The 25,149-nt window shown below is 42.4% G+C and overlaps 2 protein-coding genes across 3 annotated transcripts in view; one reads left to right on the forward strand and one right to left on the reverse strand.

Annotated features, from left to right (window-relative positions):
• si:dkeyp-120h9.1 (Y+L amino acid transporter 2-like) overlaps positions 1-14,440 on the reverse strand; it is a 29,807-nt gene extending 15,367 nt beyond the window's left edge. The window contains exons 1-4 of one of the 2 annotated variants that reach the window (XM_062056581.1): positions 14,172-14,440; positions 3,666-3,931; positions 3,232-3,407; positions 2,967-3,109 (exon numbers count right to left, since the gene is read on the reverse strand). In XM_062056581.1, coding sequence (XP_061912565.1) covers positions 2,967-3,109; positions 3,232-3,407; positions 3,666-3,794 — 448 coding nt within the window. In that variant the 5' untranslated portion in view covers positions 3,795-3,931; positions 14,172-14,440. Of the gene's footprint in view, positions 1-2,966; positions 3,110-3,231; positions 3,408-3,665; positions 3,932-5,096; positions 5,115-14,171 lie in introns of those variants that run through there. The other variant, XM_062056582.1, reaches the window with a different exon arrangement.
• stmn2b (stathmin 2b) overlaps positions 14,331-25,149 on the forward strand; it is a 40,176-nt gene continuing 29,357 nt past the window's right edge. Inside the window, exon 1 of the mRNA XM_062056587.1 lies at positions 14,331-14,482. The gene's annotated coding sequence lies outside the window, so the exon portion shown is untranslated. The remainder of the gene's footprint in view (positions 14,483-25,149) is intronic.

A 25,149-nucleotide genomic window follows, 5' to 3' on the forward strand; every position in this document is an offset into this window, starting at 1 on the left:
CCTCAGTGTGACCTGTATGGCTGTTGATCAAGTATGTCTTGCAGTCACTTTTGTGTGCATGCAGAAGCCGCACACATGTGACTGGACCGGCACGCTTTCTGTATGGTGAAAAAGCGGTCGCGTCGACAGGTTGTAGAGGACGCTAAAGGCAGTGCCATCACGGCACGCCCTTAATATTGTTATCTGGGTGAAAATTGGGAAAAATTCGGGAGAATGGTTGCCCCGGGAGATTTTCGGGAGGGGCACTGAAATTCGGGAGTCTCCCGAAAAAATCGGGAAGGTTGGCAAGTATGGTGTAGAGAAGAGCAGAAGAGGAGACAACTCTAGGACTGCCTTCTCCTGCCTGTGCAGTACAACCAACAAGCCTTAACGACCAGGCCAGAAAGTGTGTTAATTACTAAATATGATCAGTAAGATGGGGGTGTAGATAGAGCTAACGAGCTGAATTTGTTTTTCAATAGATTTAGCAATACACCCCTTACTGGCCCTCCCCCCACTACTCCTGTTCTCACACCTCCCCTGAATTTCAATAAACAAACTCCTTCTCTTTTACCTGCCACAGCCGCTTCTTTCCCCCCTCCCCAATCCCCCACCCCCACTGAGAAAGCCAGCCCGGTGTGTCTGACACCTGGACATGTAAGACGGCAGCTGGAGAGAGTCAATCCAGCTAAGTCTGCAGGCCCTGACCGAGTCAACTCCTGGGTCCTGAAGACTTGTGCTGCTCAGCTAACTGGGATCCTGCACTTCATATTCAACCTGAGTCTGAAGCTAGAACGTATACCAGTGCTATGGAAAACATCCTGCATAGTGCCGGTGCCCAAGAAGCCCATCCCATCGGGCTGAAATGACTTCAGACCTGTTGGCCTGACGTCCCAGGTCATGAAGGTCCTCGAGAGACTTGTGCTGGATCAGCTGAGACCACTGGTGGCTCCGTCCCTGGATCCTCTACAGTTTGCATATCAGCCCCATGTAGGAGTGGATGATGCTGTTACCTACCTGCTGCATCATGCTCACTCTCACCTGGATGGTGGGAAGGGCACTGTGAGGATCATGTTTTTTGATTTCTCCAGTGCCTTTAACACCATTCAGCCAATTCTGATGAGTGACAAGTTGCTCAGGATGGGTGTCAGTTCATCCATTGTCTCCTGGATCACTGATTACTTGTCTGACAGGCTCCAGTTTGTGCAACTGGGGAGCTCCCTGTCGGATACTGTGGTCAGTGGTGTAGGTGCTCCACAGGGGACCGTCCTGTCTCGTTTCCTGTTCACCCTGTACACCTCAGACTTCCAGTATAGTTCCAGGTCCTGCCACCTGCAGAAATACTCTGACGAGTCTGCTGTGGTCGGGTGTATCAGAGAGGGACAGGAATTGGAGTGCAGGACACTGATCGCTGACTTTGTGGAGTGGTCTCAGGCGAACCATCTGGTCCTTAATGTGGACAAGACCAAGGAGCTGGTCATCAACTTCAGGAAGAGAGTGACCCAGGTGGAGCCCATCAAGATCCAGGGCCGGGAGGTGGCAGTAGTGGAGCAGTAAAAGGACCTGGGAGTCCACTTGAACAGCAGAATGGACTGGAAGGACAACTGCAAAGCTGTTTACAAGAAGGGCATGAGCAAACTCTTTTTCCTGAGGAAGCTTAGGTCCTTTAATGTGTGCAGCAAGCTGTTAGAGATATTTTATCAGTCTGTTGTGGCCAGTGCACTGTACTTTGCAGTGGTTTGTTGGGGGAGCAGCACCAGCAAAATGGACTCAAACCGGATTGATAAACTGATCCGGAAAGCCGGCCAAACTATTGGCACGCAGTTGGAGGCGTTTGTGTCAGTGAGGGACAGGAGGACACTGGACAAACTGCTCGCCATCATGGACAATCCTGCCCACCCACTCCACCTGACAATTAAGGGACAGCGGAGCTCATACTCCAACAGGCTCCTTCAACTTCCTTCCCGCACTGTGCGATTCAAGAACTCCTTCATTCCACACTCCATCCAGCTGTATAACCACTCGCCATACAGCAATAGATGACATCTGCCTATTACCTGACACCTGACATGTTAGCTACTTCTCTTTGTTTCTAATGTCTATTTTCTATTTCCTGCTGGATCTACTCTCTATTTTATGCTGCTGCTGTCACATATACTGTAATATTGTACATGGTCATTGGTATATATTGTATATATGTTATAGACATAATATAATATATCTGTATATATACATTATTCTGTACACATATTATATATATATATGTTAGTTTTTTTTTATCGCTATATTAGTCTATTTATACCTGTATTGTCCTTTCCATCCTTACACTTTCCATAATTGTAACTGAGCTACTGTGTTGAACAATTTCCCTTGTGGATCATTAAAGTTTGTCTAAGTCTAAGTCTAAGGATGTAACGGTATTGTAAATACAGCAGTATTGTGGTTTCAAAGTGCGATTTTAGATTTTCTGTTTACGAGTTTCATGAGGATGACTGGAGTGGTGTTGTTTATTCCATTCAGTGGGATGCATGTTTCGACGGCATTAATGTCAATATCAATTTCCCTTGATTGCAGAAAGTTGACCACTTGCTGTTCTGCTGAGACAATATCCATTTCATCTGGTTCACCTCCATTATTCACAGTTTTCACAAAATATTTTGGTTTAATTTGGTGCCCTGTTTATTTGTCGTAGTGGAGGTGATCATTATTAGCTGAGGGGGGCGGCTCCACACAATGTATGGAGACACATTATTAGTTGCTAGCCACTTGTCAGCCACTAAAAATAAATAGTGTAAGTTAGAGGGTATCAGTGTTTGTGATCGGCATTAAAAGGAATTACATGGCATTAACCAGAAATGGCGATCACATACTTTTTCACGAAAATCGGTGGTTGATCTCTAATTGTGATTTCAATACTTATAAAAATTATTATTATGACCATAATCATTCAGCCCTAGTAGGAAACAAACAAGGGGGGAAAAACTTACACAGGATGGCCACAGCAATGAGGCGGACAGCATAATAAGGCGCAGGACAGGTGGCGTAGAAAGGCTGAACCAGGTAGGTGGAAAAAGTCAAGGCAATAACTGCCTGACAAGCTGGTTCCACAATCAGAAGAGACGTCCACAGTCTGCAGTTGAGTGTAACCATCCGGGTGTTGTAGGGAAAACAAGATCCATAAAAAAAGTCACTAGAGTGTGTGAGTGAGTCATTGGTGGTTTACAGGACTGATTCAAAAGATGTGCAACATACCGAATGAATGCCAAAAAGCCTCCAAAAGCCTCCAGGATGTATGCATAAGAAGCACCGGACTTGCGGATGGTGGTGCCCAGCTCTGCATAGCACAGTGCACCAAACACAGAGAAGACCCCTCCCACCGCCCAGATGACCAAGGACAAGCCATAGGAGCCTGTGTACATGAGGACCCCCTGCGATGGATAACACGTTTAACTGTGACATTTTTGCTCATATTTTACACTTGACTTGAGGTTGTCTTCATGCACATGTTTCTTTTTGTTTAATGAACATTAACATTTAATTGTTCTCATTATAAATGTTTGAACTATCGTAGCAGCGCTAATGTAAAACACGCCACACAATGACAGCAACTTTCTACCACCCAAAAACAATGAAAAGGTGTGAATGGACTCTGATGTAATCCAGCCAAAGTAAAAGGTTTTTTTTACCTTTGGTGAGATGAAGATGCCAGAGCCGATCATGTTGCCCACGATAAGGCAAACCCCGTGCAGGAGGGAGATCTCCTGCTTCAAGCGCATGCCGCTGCCTTGGGATGCCTTGTCTTCCTCGGCGACCATCCTGAGCGGGTCCGACTCTGTCCGACGAGCAACTTCAAATGGCAGGATCAGAGCTTAAGCTGCGCCAGAAAATTTGCAGGCACAGTGTGGGCGTGTCCAACTACAGCGGGTGTGGTTTAGCTTCAGAGAGATATAATCTGCACACCAGCAAAAGCAGGAGATGAGTGACAGGCTCAAACGTGCATTAATATAAACCAAAAGACGAGCGCTGTAAAACACAAAATTACGGAAATATGCAGAGAGAGACGCCTCTGTCTGGCAACGCAATCACTGAATTTTGCATTTCCTATTGCTCTGCACTGAATAGGAAATAACTTTCAAACATGTCCTCTACCTACATGGAGCAGCTTTGTGTAGTCTCATTTGTTGGCATGTTAGTGTTTGAAACAAGGCATCCGCAAGGTGCGCACACCCGTATGTGCCCATGCAAAGAGGATGTTTGGAAGAAAAGGGAAAGCGACAGGAGGTATTCACTTGAAGTCATTTCTCTTTTTTGCTCAATAGAAGACTTTTTCAGATTAGTTAAAGGCCTGTCGTTCACACTGGGATCAGACGTCCACGTGCATTGTCCACATATTCACTACATTCTTTAGAGCGTAAATTAGAGCAGATTAAAACGAAAGGGTCACCTGATGTAGTGTGTGCTGTGAACAGGAATTCCTTTTATTTTGCAATATTTGTGTGTGTGCAGGAAAAGAAAATGTGCAACGACAACCATAGAATAATAAAGAGAAGTTAATGTGACAAAAGTGGCACACGCGTGTTTGTCCTGGCTGCGCAGTACAACATGTCTCTCAATACCAATAAGAAGAGCTATTGTGGAGAAACTGACGTTCGTACATGCAGTAGCTGTTTCCTCAGCATGTCATGCTTGTAAATGAAAATCTTGCCTTTAGGGGAACTGCACTTTTTTTATTTTATTTTGCATATCGTTCACAATCATTATGAGGGACAAGAAGACGAATGTATTTTTTTTAATACATTCTAACTCGTAAATAAACGTAAATAAAAGTCTACTTACAATGGAGCCAATGGGAGGTCCTCTATTCCGCCCATATAGCCCTCTAAATAACCATCGAAAACCTGCCAGCAATACTCCATTTACATTTTGTGACTTGAATATTAACCAAGTATTAGTGATATTATTATAAGCGCTAACCCCAACAAACTATTTATAGCGGCGCCGTGATCAGATGGAGCTTACTAGCTTGTGTGACTGTGTTGACATCATCGGCGAAGGAGCTGCTTTCTCGCTTCTGAGTTTGTGAAAGTTTATTCTAGATCATAAATAATGCCTCTCACCTTAATAGTAGAAGGATGAGGACATGATCCGGCGGGTTGGTCAACTTTGGCATCCAATTTTGACCCGGAAATGGCAAGAAAGACACGAAAAGTCACTTTGTCTGCGAGGATTATAAATCATTCTTCATCTAAACGACAATATATGAACATACCATCAGTGGGCATCCTAGTGACAGCAGACATCGTACAACAAGTGATGTTTAATTATGTTTGTTGTCTCAATTCTGCAATGAGTAGTAATCAGTGATGTTGAAGGAAAAAGCAAACAATTTTTTAATTAATGTGCCACCGTATGCCTAATATGAGCAAAAAACGTAAATATTACATTTTGTAATAAATGTGCCTGTTTCTACATTACATATATACAGTACGTACTTATGTATATAAAAAATTGATGGAGGTGTTTGGATGTTTTTTAGAGCGCTTTATAGACAGAGTAGAGAGACTCCCATAGGGTCCATTGTAAGCTGACTTTTGATCGCATTTATTTACTAGTTAGAATGCATAATAAAAGGAAAACATATGTGTTCTTGTCTTACATAAAGATTATGAATTATAGGCAAAATTCCTAAAAAAGTGCAGTTCCTCCTTAGAAAAACAAGTTTTGTGGCAGTGGTTAAACTAGACCAGGGGTCACCAACCTTTTTGAAACCAAGGGCTACTTCTTGGGTACTGATTAATGCGAAGGGCTACCAGTTAGATACACACTTAAATAAATTGCCAGAAGTAGCCAATTTGCTCAATTTACCTTTAACTCTGTTATTATTAATAATTAATGATATTTATCTTTGTGGAAACACTGATCATCTTAATGATTTCTCACAATAAATATACATAGAAACAGATAAATATCAATATGCAACACTTTATTTTTATATTTTCTCTAAGTGCACATTTTTCAAATTGAACATTTTCAAATGATCACTTCTAAGACAGTCTTGTGAAATCACAATATCCCATTTTAACTAGCTAGCCACTAACATTTTTTAACAAATCATGAATTAATTTGCACCATGTTTGTACAAATAATAACTCATGTAAAATACAAAAGTAAACTCTCAATTTTTTAAATCATGTCACACTTTGAACTGGACACCAAATCTGTTATCTGTTTCTTTGTCAGTTAGTGGGAAGCCTGGCATTGCACACTGTTAACTAGTGTGTTGTACTCTGGTGTGTAACTTGACACTGCAACTCTGAGTGAGTCTTGCAGATGTGCATCAGTGAGGCGTGTTCTGTGTTTGTTCTTGATGAAGTTCATGTCAGAAAAGGCTGATTCACAAAGATAAGATTTTTCCTCATTGTTTGCGGAACCTTCTTAATCTTTTGGACATATTTTCACAGCAATCTGGCCTTAAGCTTGATTATGATAAATGTAAAATGTTAAGGATCGGAAATCTAAAGGGAACGTCCTTTCGAAAGGAATGCAAAGTGCCTGTTTTGTGGACAGATGGACCAGTTAACATACTTGGTGTTGTTGTCCCAGAAAATCTGGAAGATCTAGGCTCAGTAAATTATGATAATCGACTAAGAAAGCTGGACAAAATTATGCAATTATGGAAAGGGAATTCCCTAACCTTGTATGGTAAAATGTCTATTGCCAACTCGTTAATTATTCCTCAATTTATTTATTTGTTTTTGTCATTACCAGCTCCATCACAAAACTTTTTTAAGATTTATGAGCGGAGGGTCTTCGATTTTGTCTGGAACGGCAAACCAGAAAATATTAAAAGAAAGGTTTTGTACAAAGAGTATGAATATGGGGGCCTGAAACTTCTCAACCTTGAAGCTATGTGTCTGTCTTTAAAAGCATCAATTGTTCCAAAGATGTATTTAAACATTGAGTGGTACACAAGTGTCCTGTTGGACAAAAAACATGTACTGTATCAAAAGAAATTGTATCCTTTTTTACAAGTGATCCCCTCCCAGAGAGTCTGCTGGGAAACATGGCAGGGTTCATAAAGGAAACAATCCACTCATAGTGGTGTTTTCAATTTTATGTGCCAGAAAAAAGAGACGATATTTTGCAGCAGTTAATATGGATGAACTCTAATATTGTAATAGATGGAAAGCTTTTCTTTTGGAAAAATATGTTTGAAAGAGGAATCATTTTTGTCAATATTATCAATGAGAATGGTAAAATTATGAAGTATGATTAATTTAGAACTATGTATGGTGATGCTTGCTCAAGCTTTTCATTTTATCAACTAATTGGAGTAATTGGGAAAAGATGGAAACAAATAATTAATTATGCAACTACTAAATTATTAGTTTGTAAACCTCTAATAAGAAATTCTAGTTGGCAAAAAGGAACTAAAATAAATAGAAAAATATATAATTTGTATTTAATAAAGAAATCTTTGAAGGCTGCCCCATACAACACATATGGAAAATGGGAGGACTTTTTTGACTGCCCGTTGCCATGGGATGCCATATTCAAAATAATCTATAAAACCAGTATCGATGTGCAAAATCGTTATTTTCAAATTAAATTTATTTATAACTTCTTACCCACAGGGAAAATGTTAAAATTATGGAATATGACAGAGTCAGATGATTGCCGATTTTGTTGTCAGGAGCCTGAATCCACCCTGCATTTGTTTTGGTATTGTCATATTGTGTCTTTGTTTTGGGTGGAAGTTGAAAAAATGTGTTTAAGGATTGGTTTGTTTATGAAGCTTAATGTGGTTTCTGTTATTTTAGGAGAGTTCATTGACAATCATGATTTAGTCAATTTAATTATAGTACTCGGTAAAATGTTTATTTTTAAGGCCAAAAACAGATATTCACTTAGTATTACTTTCTTTAAGACATTTATTCAGTATTTTCTAACTTCAGAAAGTTACATGGTTGAAAACGATAATGATGCCAAAAAACATTGAAAAAAAGATAAGTCCTCAAAGGCTTATTTTGAAAGTAGAATTATGTTTATAGATTATATGATATCTGTTGTTGTGTTCCCTAATTTGAGTGACCTGGACATAATCTGGACTGTACATAAATGCTTATTTTGAAAATGTAATTTTGTTTATAAATTATATGCAATCTGTTGTGTTCCCTAATTTTTTTCTGTGTACATGAATGAAGGTGTGTGTTGCTGAGTCCGACTTGGACATTATTTGGACTGGGTCTGGTTTAAAAAAAACCTTTAAACAAATCTAAAATCATTGACAACCTGGTCTGTTGAAGATAAGGCCCTTTTTAAAAAAAAAAAAAATAAAATAAGATAAATAAATAAAAAACATTTTCTTGGATAAAAAAGAAAGTAAAACAATATAAAAATAATTACATAAAAAATAGTAATTAATGAAAATGTTAGTGGACCAGCAGCCTATACAAACATGTGTGCTTCAGGGACTGTGTCCCTTGCAGATGTGTTGTCTATGTTGTGGGAACCAGAATATTGGTAGCAGAACCCCTTTTGTGTGAGTGGGTGTGGATGAGTGTGCATGGGGGAGGTTGTTTGGGTTGATGCACTGATTGAAAGTGTATCTTGTGTTTTTTCTATGTAGATTTAATTTTAAAAAAAATAAAAAATAAAAAATAAAATTTTTTTTTTTTTTTTTTTTACATTTTTTTTTTTTTTTTAGAACAGGCCCGCGGGCGACTCATCTGGTCCTTACGGGCGACCAGGTGCCCGCGGGCACCGCGTTGGTGACCCCTGAACTAGACCATATACAAATAGTACACACCACAGTACACACAACATTACTTTGTTATTAGCTAATGATAGCGATTAAGCAAATTTTGGCTGTTTCCTTTAATGGGCCTGTCTGTGTGTGTGTGTGTGTGTGTGTGTGTGTGTGTGTGTGTGTGTGTGTGTGTGTGTGTGTGTGTGTGTGTGTGTGTGTGTGTGTGTGTGTGTGCACGTACGCGCCGGCGAACATGCTACAGACATGTACTGTCATGTTTATCAGAAATCCATGAGCAACAACAAACGTTATGCATTTAATATTAATGCGGTTTTATTTGTATTTGTGAAAAATATAGATTTTCCCCCCACAAAACAGTTATTTAAAGGCCTACTGAAATTATTTTTTTAAATTTAAACGGGGATAGCAGATCCATTCTATGTGTCATACTTGATCATTTCGCGATATTGCCATATTTTTGCTGAAAGGATTTAGTAGAGAACATCGACGATAAAGTTCGCAACTTTTGGTCGCTGATAAAAAAAAGCCTTGCCTGTACCGGAAGTAGCGTGACGTCACAGGTTGAAAGGCTCCTCATATTTCCCCATTGTTTACACCAGCAGCGAGAGCAATTCGGACAGAGAAAGCGACGATTACCCCATTAATTTGAGCCAGGATGAAAGATTCATGGATGAGGAACGTGAGAGTGAAGGACTAGAGTGCAGTGCAGGACGCATCTTTTTTTGCTCTGACCGTAACTTAGGTACAAGGGCTCATTGGATTCCACACTCTCTCCTTTTTCTATTGTGGATCACAGATTTGTATTTTAAACCACCTCGGATACTATATCCTCTTGAAAATGAGAGTCGAGAACGCGAAATGGACATTCACAGTGACTTTTATCTCCACGACAATACATCGGCGAAGCACTTTAGCTACGGAGCTAACGTGATAGCATCGGGCTTAACTGCAGATAGAAACAAAAGAAATAAACCCCTGACTAAAAGGATAGACAGAAAATCAACAATACTATTTAACCATGGACCTGTAAATACACGGTTAATACTTTCCAGCCTGTCGAAACTTAACAATGCTGTTGCTAACGACGCCATTGAAGCTAATTTATCAACGGGACTTCACAGAGCTATGCTAAAAACATTAGCTATCCACCTACACCAGCCAGCCCTCATCTGCTCATCAACACCCATGCTCACCTGCGTTCCAGCGATCAACGGCGCGACGAAGGACTTCACCCGATCATCGATGCGGTCGGTGGCTAGCGTCGGATAGCGCGTCTGCTATCCAAGTCAAAGTCCTACTGGTTGTGTTGCTGCAGCCAGCCGCTAATACACCGATCCCCCCTACAACTTTCTTCTTTGCAGTCTTCATTGTTCATTAAACAAATTGCAAAAGATTCACCAACACAGATGTCCAGAATACTGTGGAATTTTGAGATGAAAACCGAGCTTTTTGTATTGGATTCAATTGTGTACCAATACTTCCGGTTCAACGATTGACGTCACGCGCATACGTCATCATACATAGACGTTTTCAACCGGAAGTTTAGCGGAAAATTTAAATTTGCACTTTATAACTTAACCCGGCCGTATTGGCATGTGTTGCAATGTTAAGATTTCATCATTGATATATAAACTATCAGACTGCGTGGTCGGTAGTAGTGGGTTTCAGTAGGCCTTTAAACCACCATTAGTAAGATATGCTAGGTAGTGGTGGTGTTCTTGTATTTTTTGCTTAGGGGAAAAAAGTAATTTGAACCGGGGACAAAGATCAGCTTTAAAGGCCTACTGAAACCCACTACCACCGACCACGCAGTCTGATAGTAGAAACACTTTAGCTACGGAGCTAACGTGATAGCATTGTGCTTAACTGCATATAGAAACAGACGAAATAAGCCCCTGACTGGAAGGATAGACAGAAGATCAACAATACTACCAAACTCTGGACCTGTAACCACATGGTTAATGCTGTACCGCCTGGCGAAGCCTAGCAATGCTGTTGCTAACGACGCCATTGAAGCTAACTTAGCTACGGGACCTCGACAGAGCTATGCTAAAAACATTAGCTCTCCACCTACGCCAGCTCTCATCTGCTCATCACCACCCGTGCTCACCGCTACCACCAAACCCCCCCCTCTCTCCGTGCGTTGGTTGAAGTGGGCGGGGGTGTATATTGCAGCCCGGAAAAGTTAGGGCTGCATGGGATTCTGGGTATTTGTTTTGTTGTGTTTATGTTGTGTTACGGTGCGGATGTTCTCCCGAAATGTGTTTGTCATTCTTGTTTGGTGTGGATTCATAGTGTGGCGCATATTTCTAACAGTGTTAAAGTTATTTATACGAGCACCGCCAGTGTAACCTGTACCGCTGTTGGCCAAGTATGCTGTGCATTCACATATGTGTGCGTGCTGAAGCCGCACATATTATGTGACTGGGCCAGCATTCGCTGGACTAGGTGAAAAGCGGACGTGGCGATTTTAGGGAAGGGCACCGAAATTTGACAGACTCCCGGGAGGGTTGGCAAGTATGAGAATTAGCAGTGAATGCAGTGTTACCGCGGCACCGCCGCTGAATATAATCGGCGGGCCAGCTCTAGTGTCAATTTGATATTGCCTCAAGGGCCAAGTGAAATTTGGCCCGCGGGCCAGAGTTTGACACCCATTGTCTAGTGTAGGGGTGGGCAATTAATTTTTACCGGGGTCCGCATGAGCAACCCGAGCACTGCTGGAGGGCCACACGACAATATTTCAATTAAATTGTGCTCAAATTATTTTTGATACACCGTAAGATAAATAATAATAATAATAATAATATTTTCATTTAACCTAACTTATCTTTATACAAAAGCAGATGGCTTTTGATGGTTTTATTTTTAACACTTTGTTACACAACACTTCCTGATGTATATTACAATGCAAAAATTTAGATTTTTGTCACTTTATCCTGCATCCTCTTTGTTGTGAACGTAGCACGCCTGTAAGGTGATTGGCGAAGAAGGAGGAAGCGTTGCTGTTGCGGAAATGAGGAGTGAGGATAGACGTGCGTGTGGAAAGAACGAGATAAGTTGAGCTGTGTTAGTATAGGTTGCTCAATAAAAGTTTAAAAAGAGCGTCAGACTTGGTGTGCACTTCTTCTGGACGCTACAATTGGTGTCAGAAGTGGGATGAAATGCCTCCCAGTTCGCCTTGCCATCAAACCTGGGAGTCTTCATTGAGGGCGGAATTCCCCCATGCAGCGTGCGCTGCACCTGTAGACGCTGCCTCTCTCCTTCCTCCCTCTCTCTGTCTGTCTCTGTCTCTCTCTCTCTTTGCGACAAGCTCACGTCCGGGATTCACACAAACAGCTGCAGTATGCGCAATGTTTTACTTTTGACACCAATTGTAGCGTCCAGAAGAAGTGCACACCAAGTCTGACGCTCTTTTTAAACTTTTATTGAGCAACCTATACTAACACAGCTCAACTTATCTCGTTCTTTCCACACACACGTCTATCCTCACTCCTCATTTTCGCAACTAAAGAACACAACATCAACTTCAGCAGGTCGTTACACTATATTCTTTAAACACAGCAAGCTGTGTACCACAAATTAAGCACACGGCTTTACCTTTAATTTCTGTAAAGAAATACTTGGCAGTCCATGTCTTGTTGAAAACACGCCATTTGTCATCAACTTTTCTTTTTTTTAGCGTCTCACTTGTCGCTGTGCACCTTCACTCACAGGTTACACACGGACATACGCCCATAAATAACACTTTTCAAAATAAAAGCAGCACAGTTGTATTGCACGCACGACATAGATGTTTTTTTAAATTTATTTTGTAATTTGTGATTGCAGCTGTTCACATTCACTCACAATCGCGCACGAGCATACGTCCACACGGAAGTAATCCAAATAACGCTTTTCAAAACAAAAGCAGCACCGTTGCATTGCACACTCGACATAGATACTTTTTTAAATTTATTTTGTAATTTATGATTGGCCTCATGCGGGTCGGACAGGGACGTACAATGGGCCGGATGTGGCCCGCGGGCCGCAGAATGCCTAGGTCTGGTCTAGTGGGACAGGCGAAAGTTAAGTCGGAGAAAATGCAGTCATTTATAAATTATTTAATGTTTCTCTGCGGCCCGGTAGAAAATGCGTCACAAACCGGTTACAGTTCCCAACCGGTGGTTGATTGATTTAAAGCCTTTATTTTCGCAAAATCCATTTAATGACCGATAATGATTTTCAATGACCCGGGGAAACCTGTTATGGTTTGGGATGGCAACAGCTTGACCCAGGAACAGATAATTTACACTCCCATTAGTTCCTATGGGTAAACCTTGTTGGATTGATTGATTGATATAAACTTTTATTAGTAGATTGCACAATGAAGTACATATTCCGTACAATTGACCACTAAATGGTAACACCCGAATAAGTTTTTCAACTTGTTTAAGTCGGGGTCCACTTAAATTGATTCATGATACAGATATATACTTTTTTCATAATACAGTCATCACACAAGATAATCATCAGAGTATATACAATGAATTATATACATTATTTACAATCCGGGTGTGGGACATGGAGGGGGTGGGGGGATGAGGGTTTAGGATTGGTTGGTATCAACACTTCAGTCATCAACAATTGCATCATCAGGTTTAAGTTGCCTGGAGGTGTTGTTTTAGTGCAGTTTTGAAGGAGGATAGAGATGCCCTTTCTGTTACACCTGTTGGGAGCGCAGTCCACATTGATGTGGCATAGAAAGAATGAGTTAAGACCTTTGTTAGATCGGAATCAGGGTTTTTAACATGGTTAGTGGGGCTCCCTCTGGTGTTGTGGTTATGGCGGTCATTTACATTAAGGAAGTAGTTTGACATGTACTTCGGTAACAGGGAGGCGTTCTAACACTTCACAATGTCACTGAAAAGGAAAAAAAAAATATATCAAATTGATGTATTTTCTATTTCATAAAGTTTTGTGGAGAAAGCAAGTCCATTTTCAAACTGAACGTAGCGACCACTTGATGGTTGTGATACGCGCGCGGCTGCGCAGTGACAGCCACATTCTTCTTCACCAAACTCATTGCAACTAGAATGCACGCCCACTTACACAAAACACTAAAACAACGACGGTTGCTTACAGTTACAGCGATAAGTGGCGAGGGCAGCTGATAGTGGAAATGAAAAAGGCGGTTAGAGGTGACGAGGGGCTGTCATTATGCTGAAAGACTTCATGTGCCGCGTGTTCATTAATCGGCGGCTATGCTAGCCATTATGGAAGGATGCTGTGTGGATGCTAACTAGCGCCTCGCAATGGTAAATGCGTTGCTATTCTCTCCGATTTCTTGGTATCGGAGGGGCGTTCAACTATTAGAGCAACTCGCGTGGTGTAAGTTTGAGGGATAGAGCGTCGTATTAAAAAAAGAAAGGAAAATAAGACATACCGGCCGGCGTGTCATCAGACAGGAAGTCGCACATGAGCCGCAGGCGTCTTCGAGTGAGCTGCAACTGCTTGCCAACATCTGCGCTTAGCTCCTCCTCCACGTCCTTGAGCAACACCCTGCGCGGCTTTTATTTGTTACTTTACAGGTTTATTGTGTAACCTGAAACGTTTACTGCAGAGTCGAGTCTGTTTAATACTCTTAATAACCGTGTAGTTGTAAAGGTTTCCAATCACAACCAACGACACATTTCAGCGGAGTGATTGGGTGGTGGTCTTCGCCATGGGCGCTCTGGTCCCTCAGGTGCGCCTCAGGTAAATCCGCCGTAGAGGAGGTTAGTCCCCATATTAGAACTATGCTTTAAAACACCATTATACTAACTACATTTAAGCAGCCATATTATTCTACAAGTGTTGTGTGAGATCGTGATCTTGTAACACTTGTGGTATGACATTCCTGAATCGTAATACAAGTAATGTATTTGAAAGCATGCACAGTGCCACCTAGTGGCTGCTTCTTGGACTTTACTATTGAAATATTTGACTTTACTTCATCAGAAATATTGAAATTCAATAATAACAACAGTTCATAACAGTTAGTTATGCGTTGTTGTCTGTTAGCGATAGCTTGCTAAAATTGGTCTCTAATAATTTCCTGATAATAATGTTAATCCTACATGATTTTTTTTTGATTTTTTTTTGATTGATTGAAACTTTTATTAGTAGATTGCACAGTGAAGTACATAATCCGTACAATTGACCACTAAATGGTAACACCCAAATAAGTTTTTCAACTTGTTTAAGTCGGGGTCCACTTAAATTGATTCATGATACAGATATATACTATTTTCATAATACAGTCATCACACAAGATAATCATCAGAGTATATACAATGAATTATTTACATTATTTACAATCCGGGGTGTGGGATATGGGGGGAGGGGTTAGGATTGATTGGTATCAATACTTCAGTCATCATCAATTGCATCATCAGAGAAATGGACATTGGAACAGTGTAGGACTGACTTGGTAGGATATGTACAGCAAGTAGTGGAAACAGAGAGAGAGATCAGAAAGTATAAGAAAAAGTGTCTACATTTGATTATTTACAATCCGAAGAGGTATTATGTGGAAGGGAGGGTGTTAGTTTAGGCTTGAAGTTCTTTTAGTGCGGTTTTGAAGGAGGATAGAGATGCCCTTTCTTTTACACCTGTTGGGAGCGCATTCCACATTGATGTGGCATAGAAAGAGAATGAGTTAAAACCTTTGTTAGATCGGAATCTGGGTTTAACGTGGTTAGTGGAGCTCCCTCTGGTGTTGTGGTTATGGCGGTCATTTACGTTAAGGAAGTAGTTTGACATGTACTTCGGTATCCCCACCTTCTACCATCCTAGTCACGTCCGTTGTGTCCTTGGGCAAAACACTTCACCCTTGCTCCTGATGGGTGCTGGTAGCGCCTTGCATGGCAGCTCCCTCCATCATTGTGTGAATGTGTGTGTGAATGGGTGAATGTGGAAATACTGTCAAAGCGCTTTGAGTACCTTGAAGGTAGAAAAGCGCTATACAAGTATAACCCATTTATTTATTTATTATCAGGGAGGTGTAGCGGATTTTATAGACTAGGCTCAGTGCAAGTTGTTTTACTCTGTCCTCCACCCTGAGCCAGCCCACTTTGGAGAAGTGGGTAGGAGTGAGGTGTGATGTGGGGTGGAGGTCTAGAAGTAATCTGACTAGCTTGTTCTGGGATGTTTGGAGTCTAGATTTGAGGGTTTTGGAGGTGCTAGGCAGGGGCGGATTAAGAAATTTTGGCCCCCTGGGCCTGACATGGTCTTGGCCCCTCAACCCCCCGCGCGTGTGGGCGCACACACACGCACGCACTATGCAAGAAATACTGTATACTGTGAACAGACATGCACACTGTACTGTACAGAAGAGTGCACATACTGCACACACACTATTAGGTATACCACACAGACACTGACAAGCACAGGTTTCACACAGACACAGGGGGAGGGGATAAATGGCCTAAAAATAAACATTTTTGAAAATGATTACGCCCACTTCAGTGATGGTGCATTGGGTCATTTGAGAGATATTATGTATTGGAAGTTGGTAGCTATCATGAAATAAACCCCCCAACCCACCCAAAAAACTAAATCGGACATGATTTTTGCCCCCTTTTCCTCCCTTCTATCATTAAAAATAAAATAATATCTTAGGAAAACACATTGGCATAACGGCAGCTGTGCAGCAAATTGAGGCTCAAAGTCTATCTATTTGTGGTTAAGCTTGAGGAGAAGGAGAAAGGTAAAATGATAACATGCATCGGAGAGCACCACAAAGAAAGGTGTAGGCCAGTTCATGGTACAAGGGCTGCATGCAGGTCAAGATAGCCCATTTCCAAGAATGCTATAGTGGCTGGACAGGCACTGGACATGTCCTGAACTCAGTGTCAGACGTGGCTGCCGAATACTTGGATGAAGTGAAGCAGCTGACAGATCTCATGCTGCCCCATCTGAAGACTGTCCTGGCCAGGCAGAGGATGGATGAGGAGACCTTCCCAATGGACCCTGTCAGTGAACAGGCTAGTAACATTGATGGCACCCCTGTGCACAACATTGGGATGGAGAGACAATGTGGCAAGGTGGACTACAAACTGAAGAAGTTGGGCACACTGAACGCAGTCAATAGGTCAATAATTTTACAGAAGAGTCAGGAGCTTCAGAGGTTTCAAGGCAGCAGCACAAGCAAAAAGGGAGGTTGAACTCAACTGGAGTAAATTCATGAAGGCAAAATTCGAGAGTAGGGCAGATGAGAAACAAGAGATGGCTCAAAGAAAGGAGAGTAAGAGACTAGACATGCTGGACACACTGAAATCTTTTGATGGCCCCTTCACGATAGTGGGGAAGTTGAAAAGTTCCTTGTGGATGAAAGTCTGCACAAGAATGCAAAGCTGCAGAGAATGAAGCTTGAGGTTCAGTTTGCCAGAGAAAGCACCAAGCTTCTGCCTAAAGTCAATCCTATCTTCACAATCCAGGTGACACTTCCCAGAAATGGCAAAAGTGCAATTCTCCAAGTCATAATGGATACTTAGAATTTTATGGTGGTGGTAAGTATTCATGAAAACAGGTAGCCTAACATTAGTGAATGGGTGAATTCTGGAAATAACCTAAAAATCTTACACAGTGCACCTTTAAGCAAGGGGTTTCTTTCGTGCTTTCAATTTTGCAAAATCATCCACCACATCATTGAAGTCCAACTCTCTTGTCAGCTCACTCTCAATTGCCATTAGAGATAACGCATTTAATCTTTTCTGAGTCATTCTTGTGCGCAGCTCATTTTTTACTCTTGACAAAAGAGAGAATGAGCGTTCTCCCTCACAGTTACTGACCGGTAGAGTGAGAAAAATCTGTAGCGCAATGTATGTATTAGGAAACGTAGGCTGTAGTCCAAAATGTATTATTGTTTTGAGCAGTCCTGAAGGGGTCCTCTCCTCATCAGTGTTGTTGAGCTGTATAAAAGATTTGAACTGTATAAGCTCCTGTCCAAGACTTTCATTGAGGTCAGATGGGTATGATTCAGTGAGAATCTTGGCCTTGTGAAGGACTGAAGCATTGGACTCTGTATCCAAAGAGAAAAGGACACTGAACAAATTGTTCAGATGTTTGTAGGCCTCCAGACGGTGATTAAGGCTTGAACTCAGTTGATCAATAGAGGCAATAAATGTCTCTATTTGAAACAGTTGCCTTCCCTCAAGCACAACATCTGGGGATGCTGATTCATCAGCAAACTTTTTACGTTTCCTCGTCCGTTCAGCCCTGTAAGATGGGGTGCCACCCAACATGTTTAAGGCTTTCTGCTCAAAATGATCAAATAGATCTCTTTGGGAGAGAACAAAGGTGCGCAGAGATTCCAGCAATCTAACTGCTGTACCAAGGTCCATGTCTGCTTTTTGAAGTTGCAGACTTGTGGCCTGAAATCTGGACAGAACAGTGTCCCAAAAGCCTGCCATGAAGGCCATCTCAAGTGAATCCAGCTTCCGCACTAGACTGTCAGCTTCAGTTCGTGTGTCTCGTTTCTCTGTGTCATCAGTGGAAATAACCTGTAGTGCTGCTTTTATTTTACTGTAGTTCTGCCACAGTGCTTTGGTAGATTCTGCACGGCAACTCCAACGCGTGTTGGATAAAGCTTTAAGTGTGAGATCTATGTTGGAATTGCCAAATACCCTGTCCCATCGGTGTGTGGATGCAGTTGTGAAGTTGTAAATAGACTGAATCAAGTCAAAATACTTAGAGACTTCATTTCCACATCTGTCAATGCTGTTGACTCCCACCAAATTCAAAGAGTGAGCTGCACATGGAATATAGTGTATTAATGGGTTGCTTTTCTTTAAGTGAGCCTGCAACCCATTATACCTCCCTGACATGTTGCTGGCATTATCATAAGCCTGCCCCCTGCAATTTGACAGCTCTAACCCTAGATTTTCCAACACAGACATGACACAGTTAGCCAAACTTTCACCTGTATGGCTAGTAATGGGCTCAAAACCCACAAAGCGTTCAACAACACTGCCCTCTTTGCTAACAAAATGGAATATGAATGTCAATTGGTCCACATGAGATAAATCTGGGGTTGAATCCACAATGATAGAGTAGTATTTGCTTGCTTGCAGTTCATCTGCTATAGCCTGTTTGGTTTTTGCACCCATCAATTCAATGAATTCCTCACAAATGGTGGAGGACAGATATGAGGTATTACCTCGACCCATCTGCCCAAACTTTCTGATGTGATCCTTTAGAAAGGGATCAAATTCAGCCAGGACCTCCAGAATACCAAGGTAGTTCCCATTGAGAGGAGACCCTAACGATTCATTTTTACCCCTAAATGCAAGGCCCCTTTCTGCAAGGAATTTAATGACTGCAACAACTCTTTGTAACACCTGCATCCAATAGCTGCTCTCTGCCTGAAACTGTTTGAACAGGTCTGCATCAACTGTGGCACCTTTGGCGCGGTTCAAGACTGCTTGCATGCAGGTTATGTGCTCAGCACTTCGCTCATGTTCACCAAATCTTTCTGAGTGTTTCCAATCACAATAGCCTGTCACAAAAGAATGCGTTTTTGGGGAAAACAGTTTGCATGCAAAGCAGTAAACATTACCAGTAGAGGGAGAGTACATCAGCCACTCTCTTTGTACTCGTTGTCCATTGGGCAAGTGTGAAGTAAAATGTTCATTGTTTAGGCATCGGGTTTTGCCTCCTAGCCCACTGTTCCTCACAGAAGCTGGATAATGGCTGTGACGGTTGTGAAATGATTTTGCACCTCTTTGAATAAGAACTTCCTTCATTGACTCAGTGAGGGTCTCAGCCCATTTAGCGGGATCACTAGGTAGAGTTGTCACTGTAGATGGTGTTGAAGAAAGATTCAGCTCATTTTCTATGCTGTCCAGAGGTGCAGTGACCTCACATTCATCCGAGCAACTGGCTACTGCTGAATTGGTTGAATCATAAGCATCAGAAGCATTTGGTTCAGTGTCTACACTTGTAGTGGTCTCAGGATCTTGGGAGCTACATGCTAGCTCAGGTGCATTGCTAACCTTAGCTGAATTTGCAGTAGCATTTATAGAATTGCTTTCAGCAGATGTCTTTGTACTGAAGAAGCTGGAGATATTTGGAACACTCTCAAGTAAAACTGATTCCTTTTTTTTCTTTTCTTGCTGAATTTTTTTTCTAGCTCCTCCACTTAAACGTTTATGATCCATATTTCCCTTCTTTCTTTGCACATTGGCTCTTTGCCTATCACAACAGATAAACCAACTATGTGTGTGTGTGTGTGTGTGTGTGTGTGTGTGTGTGTGTGTGTGTGTGTGTGTGTGTGTGTGTGTGTGTGTGTGTGTGAGTTTGTTTGTGTGTTTATGATCGGTGCTGCTTCCTTCAAGTGTGTGAGGTGATTTAGAAAACTAGCAACCCAGCATCAACACTCCAAAGCAGAGAATAACAGCTTACTAGCATAGACAATTGAGAGCAGAGAATCAACTGATTCGTCTGATAGACAGCAGGAGAGCAGAGTGGTCAGTGATGATCGAATCAAGAAAATGTCTAAATGGCAAGGGAACAGACTGATTTGTACTGAGGAGAAAGAGAGAGAGAGCCAATTACAGTGAAATATATTCCAAAAGAGCCAAGTGACTAGCTGAAGGCAGGGACAAATGCCTTGGAGTGACCAACAAGAGTGCAAAGTACCAAATGGCAAAATGTGGAAAGACCAACAGGCAGATCTGCTTTTACCTCTTATCTTCACAACCAAAAAGTTGCTAAATGATGTTTTCAGTCGCTAGCCAGGTATGGCCAAAAGACGCGAAATCTAGCGGCAAAGTCGGTCAATCACACTGACAGTGAAACAAATATTTTGAAAAGATAATAATTGTACACCTTTGTGCACTTTAGTCTTCTATCTAAATATTTTCACAAAGGACACCAAGGCAGCTTGCTAGCTATGATGGGAGCAACAATGTCTGATAGACAGCAGGAGAGCAGAGTGGTCAGTGATGATCCAATCAAGAAAATGTCTAAATGGCAAGGGAACAGACTGATTTGTACTGAGGAGAAAGAGAGAGCCAAGTACAGTTAAATATATTCCAGAGCCAAGTGACTAACTGAAGGCAAAGACAACAGCCAGATACCTTAGCAGAGACCAACAAGAATTCAAAGTACCTAATAGCAAGATGGCGAGACCAACACAATAAATTGTATTAGGATTTAATTTATTAACGTTAATCTTAACAGCCAAAAAGTTGCTGAATAATGTTTGTAGTCGCTAGCCAGGTATGCCCAAAACAAGAGTCGCTAAACCTAGCAGCAAAGTTGCTTAATTGCAACACACTCTAGGATTCAGGGGAATTAAGGATAATAAAGATATTAATTGTACAACTTTTTGTACTTTTTTTCTAGTTTTTTGAGTCGCCAGCCATGTATGGCCAAAAGTCGCTAATTGAATGCCAACGTTGCTTAATCGCCAACACACTGGGACTCACTGAAGGACTGACTGAATAAAAAAGATAATTAAGATAATTGTGTACTTTTCTCTTCTGATATTTTCTCTAAGGACCCCAAGCTATCTGCAAGCAGCAATAATGTCTGACAGACAGGAGAGCAGAGTGGTCAGTGATGAATGGCAAGGGAACAGGCTGATTTGTACTGAGGAGAAAGAGAGAGAGAGAGCCAATTACAGTGAAATATATTCCAAAAGAGCCAAGTGACTAGCTGAAGGCAGGGACAAATGCCTTGGAGTGACCAAGAAGAGTGCAAAGTACCAAATGGCAAAATGTGGGAAGACCAACAGGAAGATCTGCTTTTACCACTTATCTTCACAACCAAAAAGTCGCTAAATGATGTTTTTAGTCGCTAGCCAGGTATGGCCAAAAGACGCGAAATCTAGCGGCAAAGTCGGTCAATCACACAGTGAAACAAATAATTTTAAAAAGATAGTAATCGTACAATGTCTTGTACTTTTGTCTTCTTTCTTAATATTTCTCAAAGGACACCAAAATGTCGCTATCTGCAGGCAGCTTGCTAGCTATGATGGCAGCAACAATGTACCTTAGAGTGACTGACCAACAAGAGCTCAAAGTACCTAATGGCAAAATGTGGAGAGACAGACACAATAAATTGCATTAAGATGAAGAGAACTGTTGCTATTATTAATCTTAACATCAACCAGAAAGTCGCTAAATGTCACCAGCCAGGTATGGCCAAAAGTCGCTTAATTGGCCACACACAGTAACAGAGAAACTAACAAAAAAAAGATCATAAAGATAATAGTTGTACAACTGTGTGTACTTTTGTCTTCTTTCTAAATATTTTCCCAAAGGACACCAAAATGTTGCTATCTGCAGGCGGGAGCGTGCCTATGTTCCCCGGGTCCTATGTTCCCCAGGTCCTATGTTCCCCGGTTGTTCCTGGGTCTTTGTATGCGACCGGGGAACTTAGGACCCTTTTTCTAAAAAAGGGTCCTATGTTCCCTGCATTGTATCTGGCGAAATTGCGAAATTGTGCCCTGACCAAAACCATCCCTAAACCTAACCTGTCACAGGGCGTTGTGGAGCACTTTTTTTTGGCGAAATTGTGCCCTGACCAAAACTATCCCTAAACCTAACCTGTCACAGGGCGTTGTGGAGCACTTTTTTGGCGAAATTGTGCCCTGACCAAAACCATCCCTAAACCTAACCTGTCACAGGGCGTGCGGCAGCAGATAGAGCAACTCAAACGCGAACTTCCTTCCTTCGACAACTTAAACGCGTCTCTGTCATGCGTGTCTGCGTGCGTCTTACTTAGTCGCGCATTGGAAGCAGCGGGGAACATAGAACCCTTTTCTGGAAAAAGTGTTGTACGTTCCCCGCAGCGGGGAACATAGAACCCTTTTTTTTAAAAAGGGTCCTTAGTTCCCCGGTAGAGGGGAACATAGGACCCGGGTAACATAGGGACGGGGAACATAGGGATGACCCGCTGCAGGCAGCTTGCTAGCTATGATGGCAGCAACGATGTCTGCCAGACAGGAGAGAGTGGTCAGTGACGATCGAATCGAGAAAATGACAAAATGGGTCAAAGACCAAAAAGTTATTAACTGACAGCAGTGACAAATGTCAGACTGTAAACTTTCTCGAAAGAAAAGGACAAAATGGGAAGATGCTGATAATAACAGCAAAATGGAAAATATAAGAATTTCCAAGTAATGCTCAACTCAAGTGTGTGTGTGTGTGTGTGTGTGTGCGCGCGTTAAACTTCTTGTTGAATGATTTCAAATTATCTCTGAGTCTGAACTGAGGGAAAGGAAACCAAATTTTGAGCAGTCTCTCACGAGTTCAAAATACCAAATGAGGAGATTCTAAAAGAACAGACCGGTTTATGAAAGACTTGATGGGGGAGGGGCACAGCTAAGAATACTTGAGTGAGATTCTGTGATCCAAATTCGAGATAGAGCTTTTTGATAATGATAATTTGTCAGAGTAAGGTTGTGTAATCAAAATTTGAGAATGAGCTTTGTCAATCAATCAAGAATATTTGCATTAAGTTCTGTGATCAAAATTCAGAAACAACCTTTAATAATTGATAAAGAATATGTGAGTGAGGTTGTGTGATCCATCCAATTTGAGAATTAGCTTTGATAATAATGATTGAGAGCCTCTGGCCCTCTGTGGATCATGGCCGCGGGGCCAATTTTGCCTGGCCCCTTGGGGCCTCTGTGGGTCGTGGCCGCGGGGCCAAGTTGGCCTGGCCCCTTGGGGCCTCTGACCCTCTATGGATCGGGGCCAAGTTGGCCTGACCCCTCGGGGCCTCTGGCCCTCTATGGATCATGGCCGCGGGGCCAAGTTGGCCTGACCCCTTAGGACCTCAGGCCCTCTGTGGGTCGCGGCCGCGGGGCCAAGTTGACCTGGCCCCTTGGGGCCTCTTACCCTCTATGGATCGTGGCCGCGGGGCCAAGTTGACCTGGCCCCTTGGGGCCTCTGGCCTTCTGTGGCTCGCGGCCGCGGGGCCAAGTTGGCCTGGCCCTTTGGGGCCTCTGGCCTTCTGTGGGTCGTGGCCGCGGGGCCAAGTTGCCCTGGCCCCTTGGGGCCTCTGACCGTCTATGGATCGTGGCCGCGGGGCCAAGTTGACCTGGCCCCCTGGGGCCTCTGACCCTCTATGGATCGTGGCCGCGGGGCCAAGTTGGCCTGGCCCCTTGGGGCCTCTGACCGTCTATGGATCATGGCCGCGGGGCCATGTTGGCCTGGCCCCTTGGGGCCTCTGGCCCTCTGTGGGTCGCGGCCGCGGGGCCAAGTTGACCTGGCCCCTTGGGGCCTCTTACCCTCTATGGATCATGGCCGCGGGGCCAAGTTGGCCTGGCCCCTTGGGGCTTAAGATTATTATTTTTGCAAAAGTAGTTTTGCTTGGGTCGCGGCCGCGGGGCCAAGTTGGCCTGGCCCCTTGGGGCCTCTGGCCCCCTGGGCCTGGGCCCGGTAGGCCCGGTCATTAATCCACCTATGGTGCTAGGGTACCAGGAGGTGCATGCGTAATCGAAAAAGGGTTGAATGAGAGTTCCCGCTAGAATATTCATGGTGCTTTTGTTGACCAGAGAGGAGATTCTATAGAGAAATCTCCTTCGTTGGTTGACCTTTTTGATTACCTGCATGGTACAAATGATTGTTGTTACACAGGCACGTGCACACATAGGGCCCTATGGGTGCCTGAGCCCCTGCCCTTTATTGCCTCGTCTTAAAAAGTGCCCTCTGCCTGTGTGTGTGTTTTTTTTTGTTTTTTTCTTTAAACAACATTAATAAATTCCTGTCAGGGATGTAAAAAAACAAACAAACAAAAAACAGCGGTACAGAAAAACTCCACGTTTTCTTGTAATACCGGGTTGTTTGAGCCTGCCGCTTCCGCCAGAGAGAGCAAGTGCCCCTGGCTGCAGCCCGCAGATCGAGGAGGAGCTATGGTCTAGTCGCCGTCCACTTATTCAGCATCTAATATGGGTAATATTTAAGAAAAACGCTGTATTATTCTATTATTCAATGTGTCAGCTTCTGTTTTTGTCGGAGCACGGCGCATCAATTGAGCACGGCACATCAAGTTCGCACAGAGCAGAGCGGATCGTGCGGGGCAGGAAGTAATGTACAAAATACAAAATAAAACACCGGTTTAATTTTCAAAATAAAATGCACTGTGTTTACGGCGGATCACATTTCTCTCACAGTAGAGTTTTAGATATAAGGTTATTGTGACTTTGCTATTACTGTGTGGGTTAACAAAATAATAATAATAATAATAATGATAATAATAACAATAATAATAAGAAGCACAATGATAATGATAATAATAATATTAATAATAATAATAATTATTAATAATAATAATAATTTCAGCATTCTGGGGATATAAGATGTAGGTTATCTGTTAGGAATATTGCCATCTGTATTTAAACTTGATTCATGTTGATTATGCCTGCAGCA

Source organism: Entelurus aequoreus, linkage group LG08, assembly GCF_033978785.1.
Source record: "Entelurus aequoreus isolate RoL-2023_Sb linkage group LG08, RoL_Eaeq_v1.1, whole genome shotgun sequence".
NCBI lineage: Eukaryota > Metazoa > Chordata > Actinopteri > Syngnathiformes > Syngnathidae > Entelurus > Entelurus aequoreus.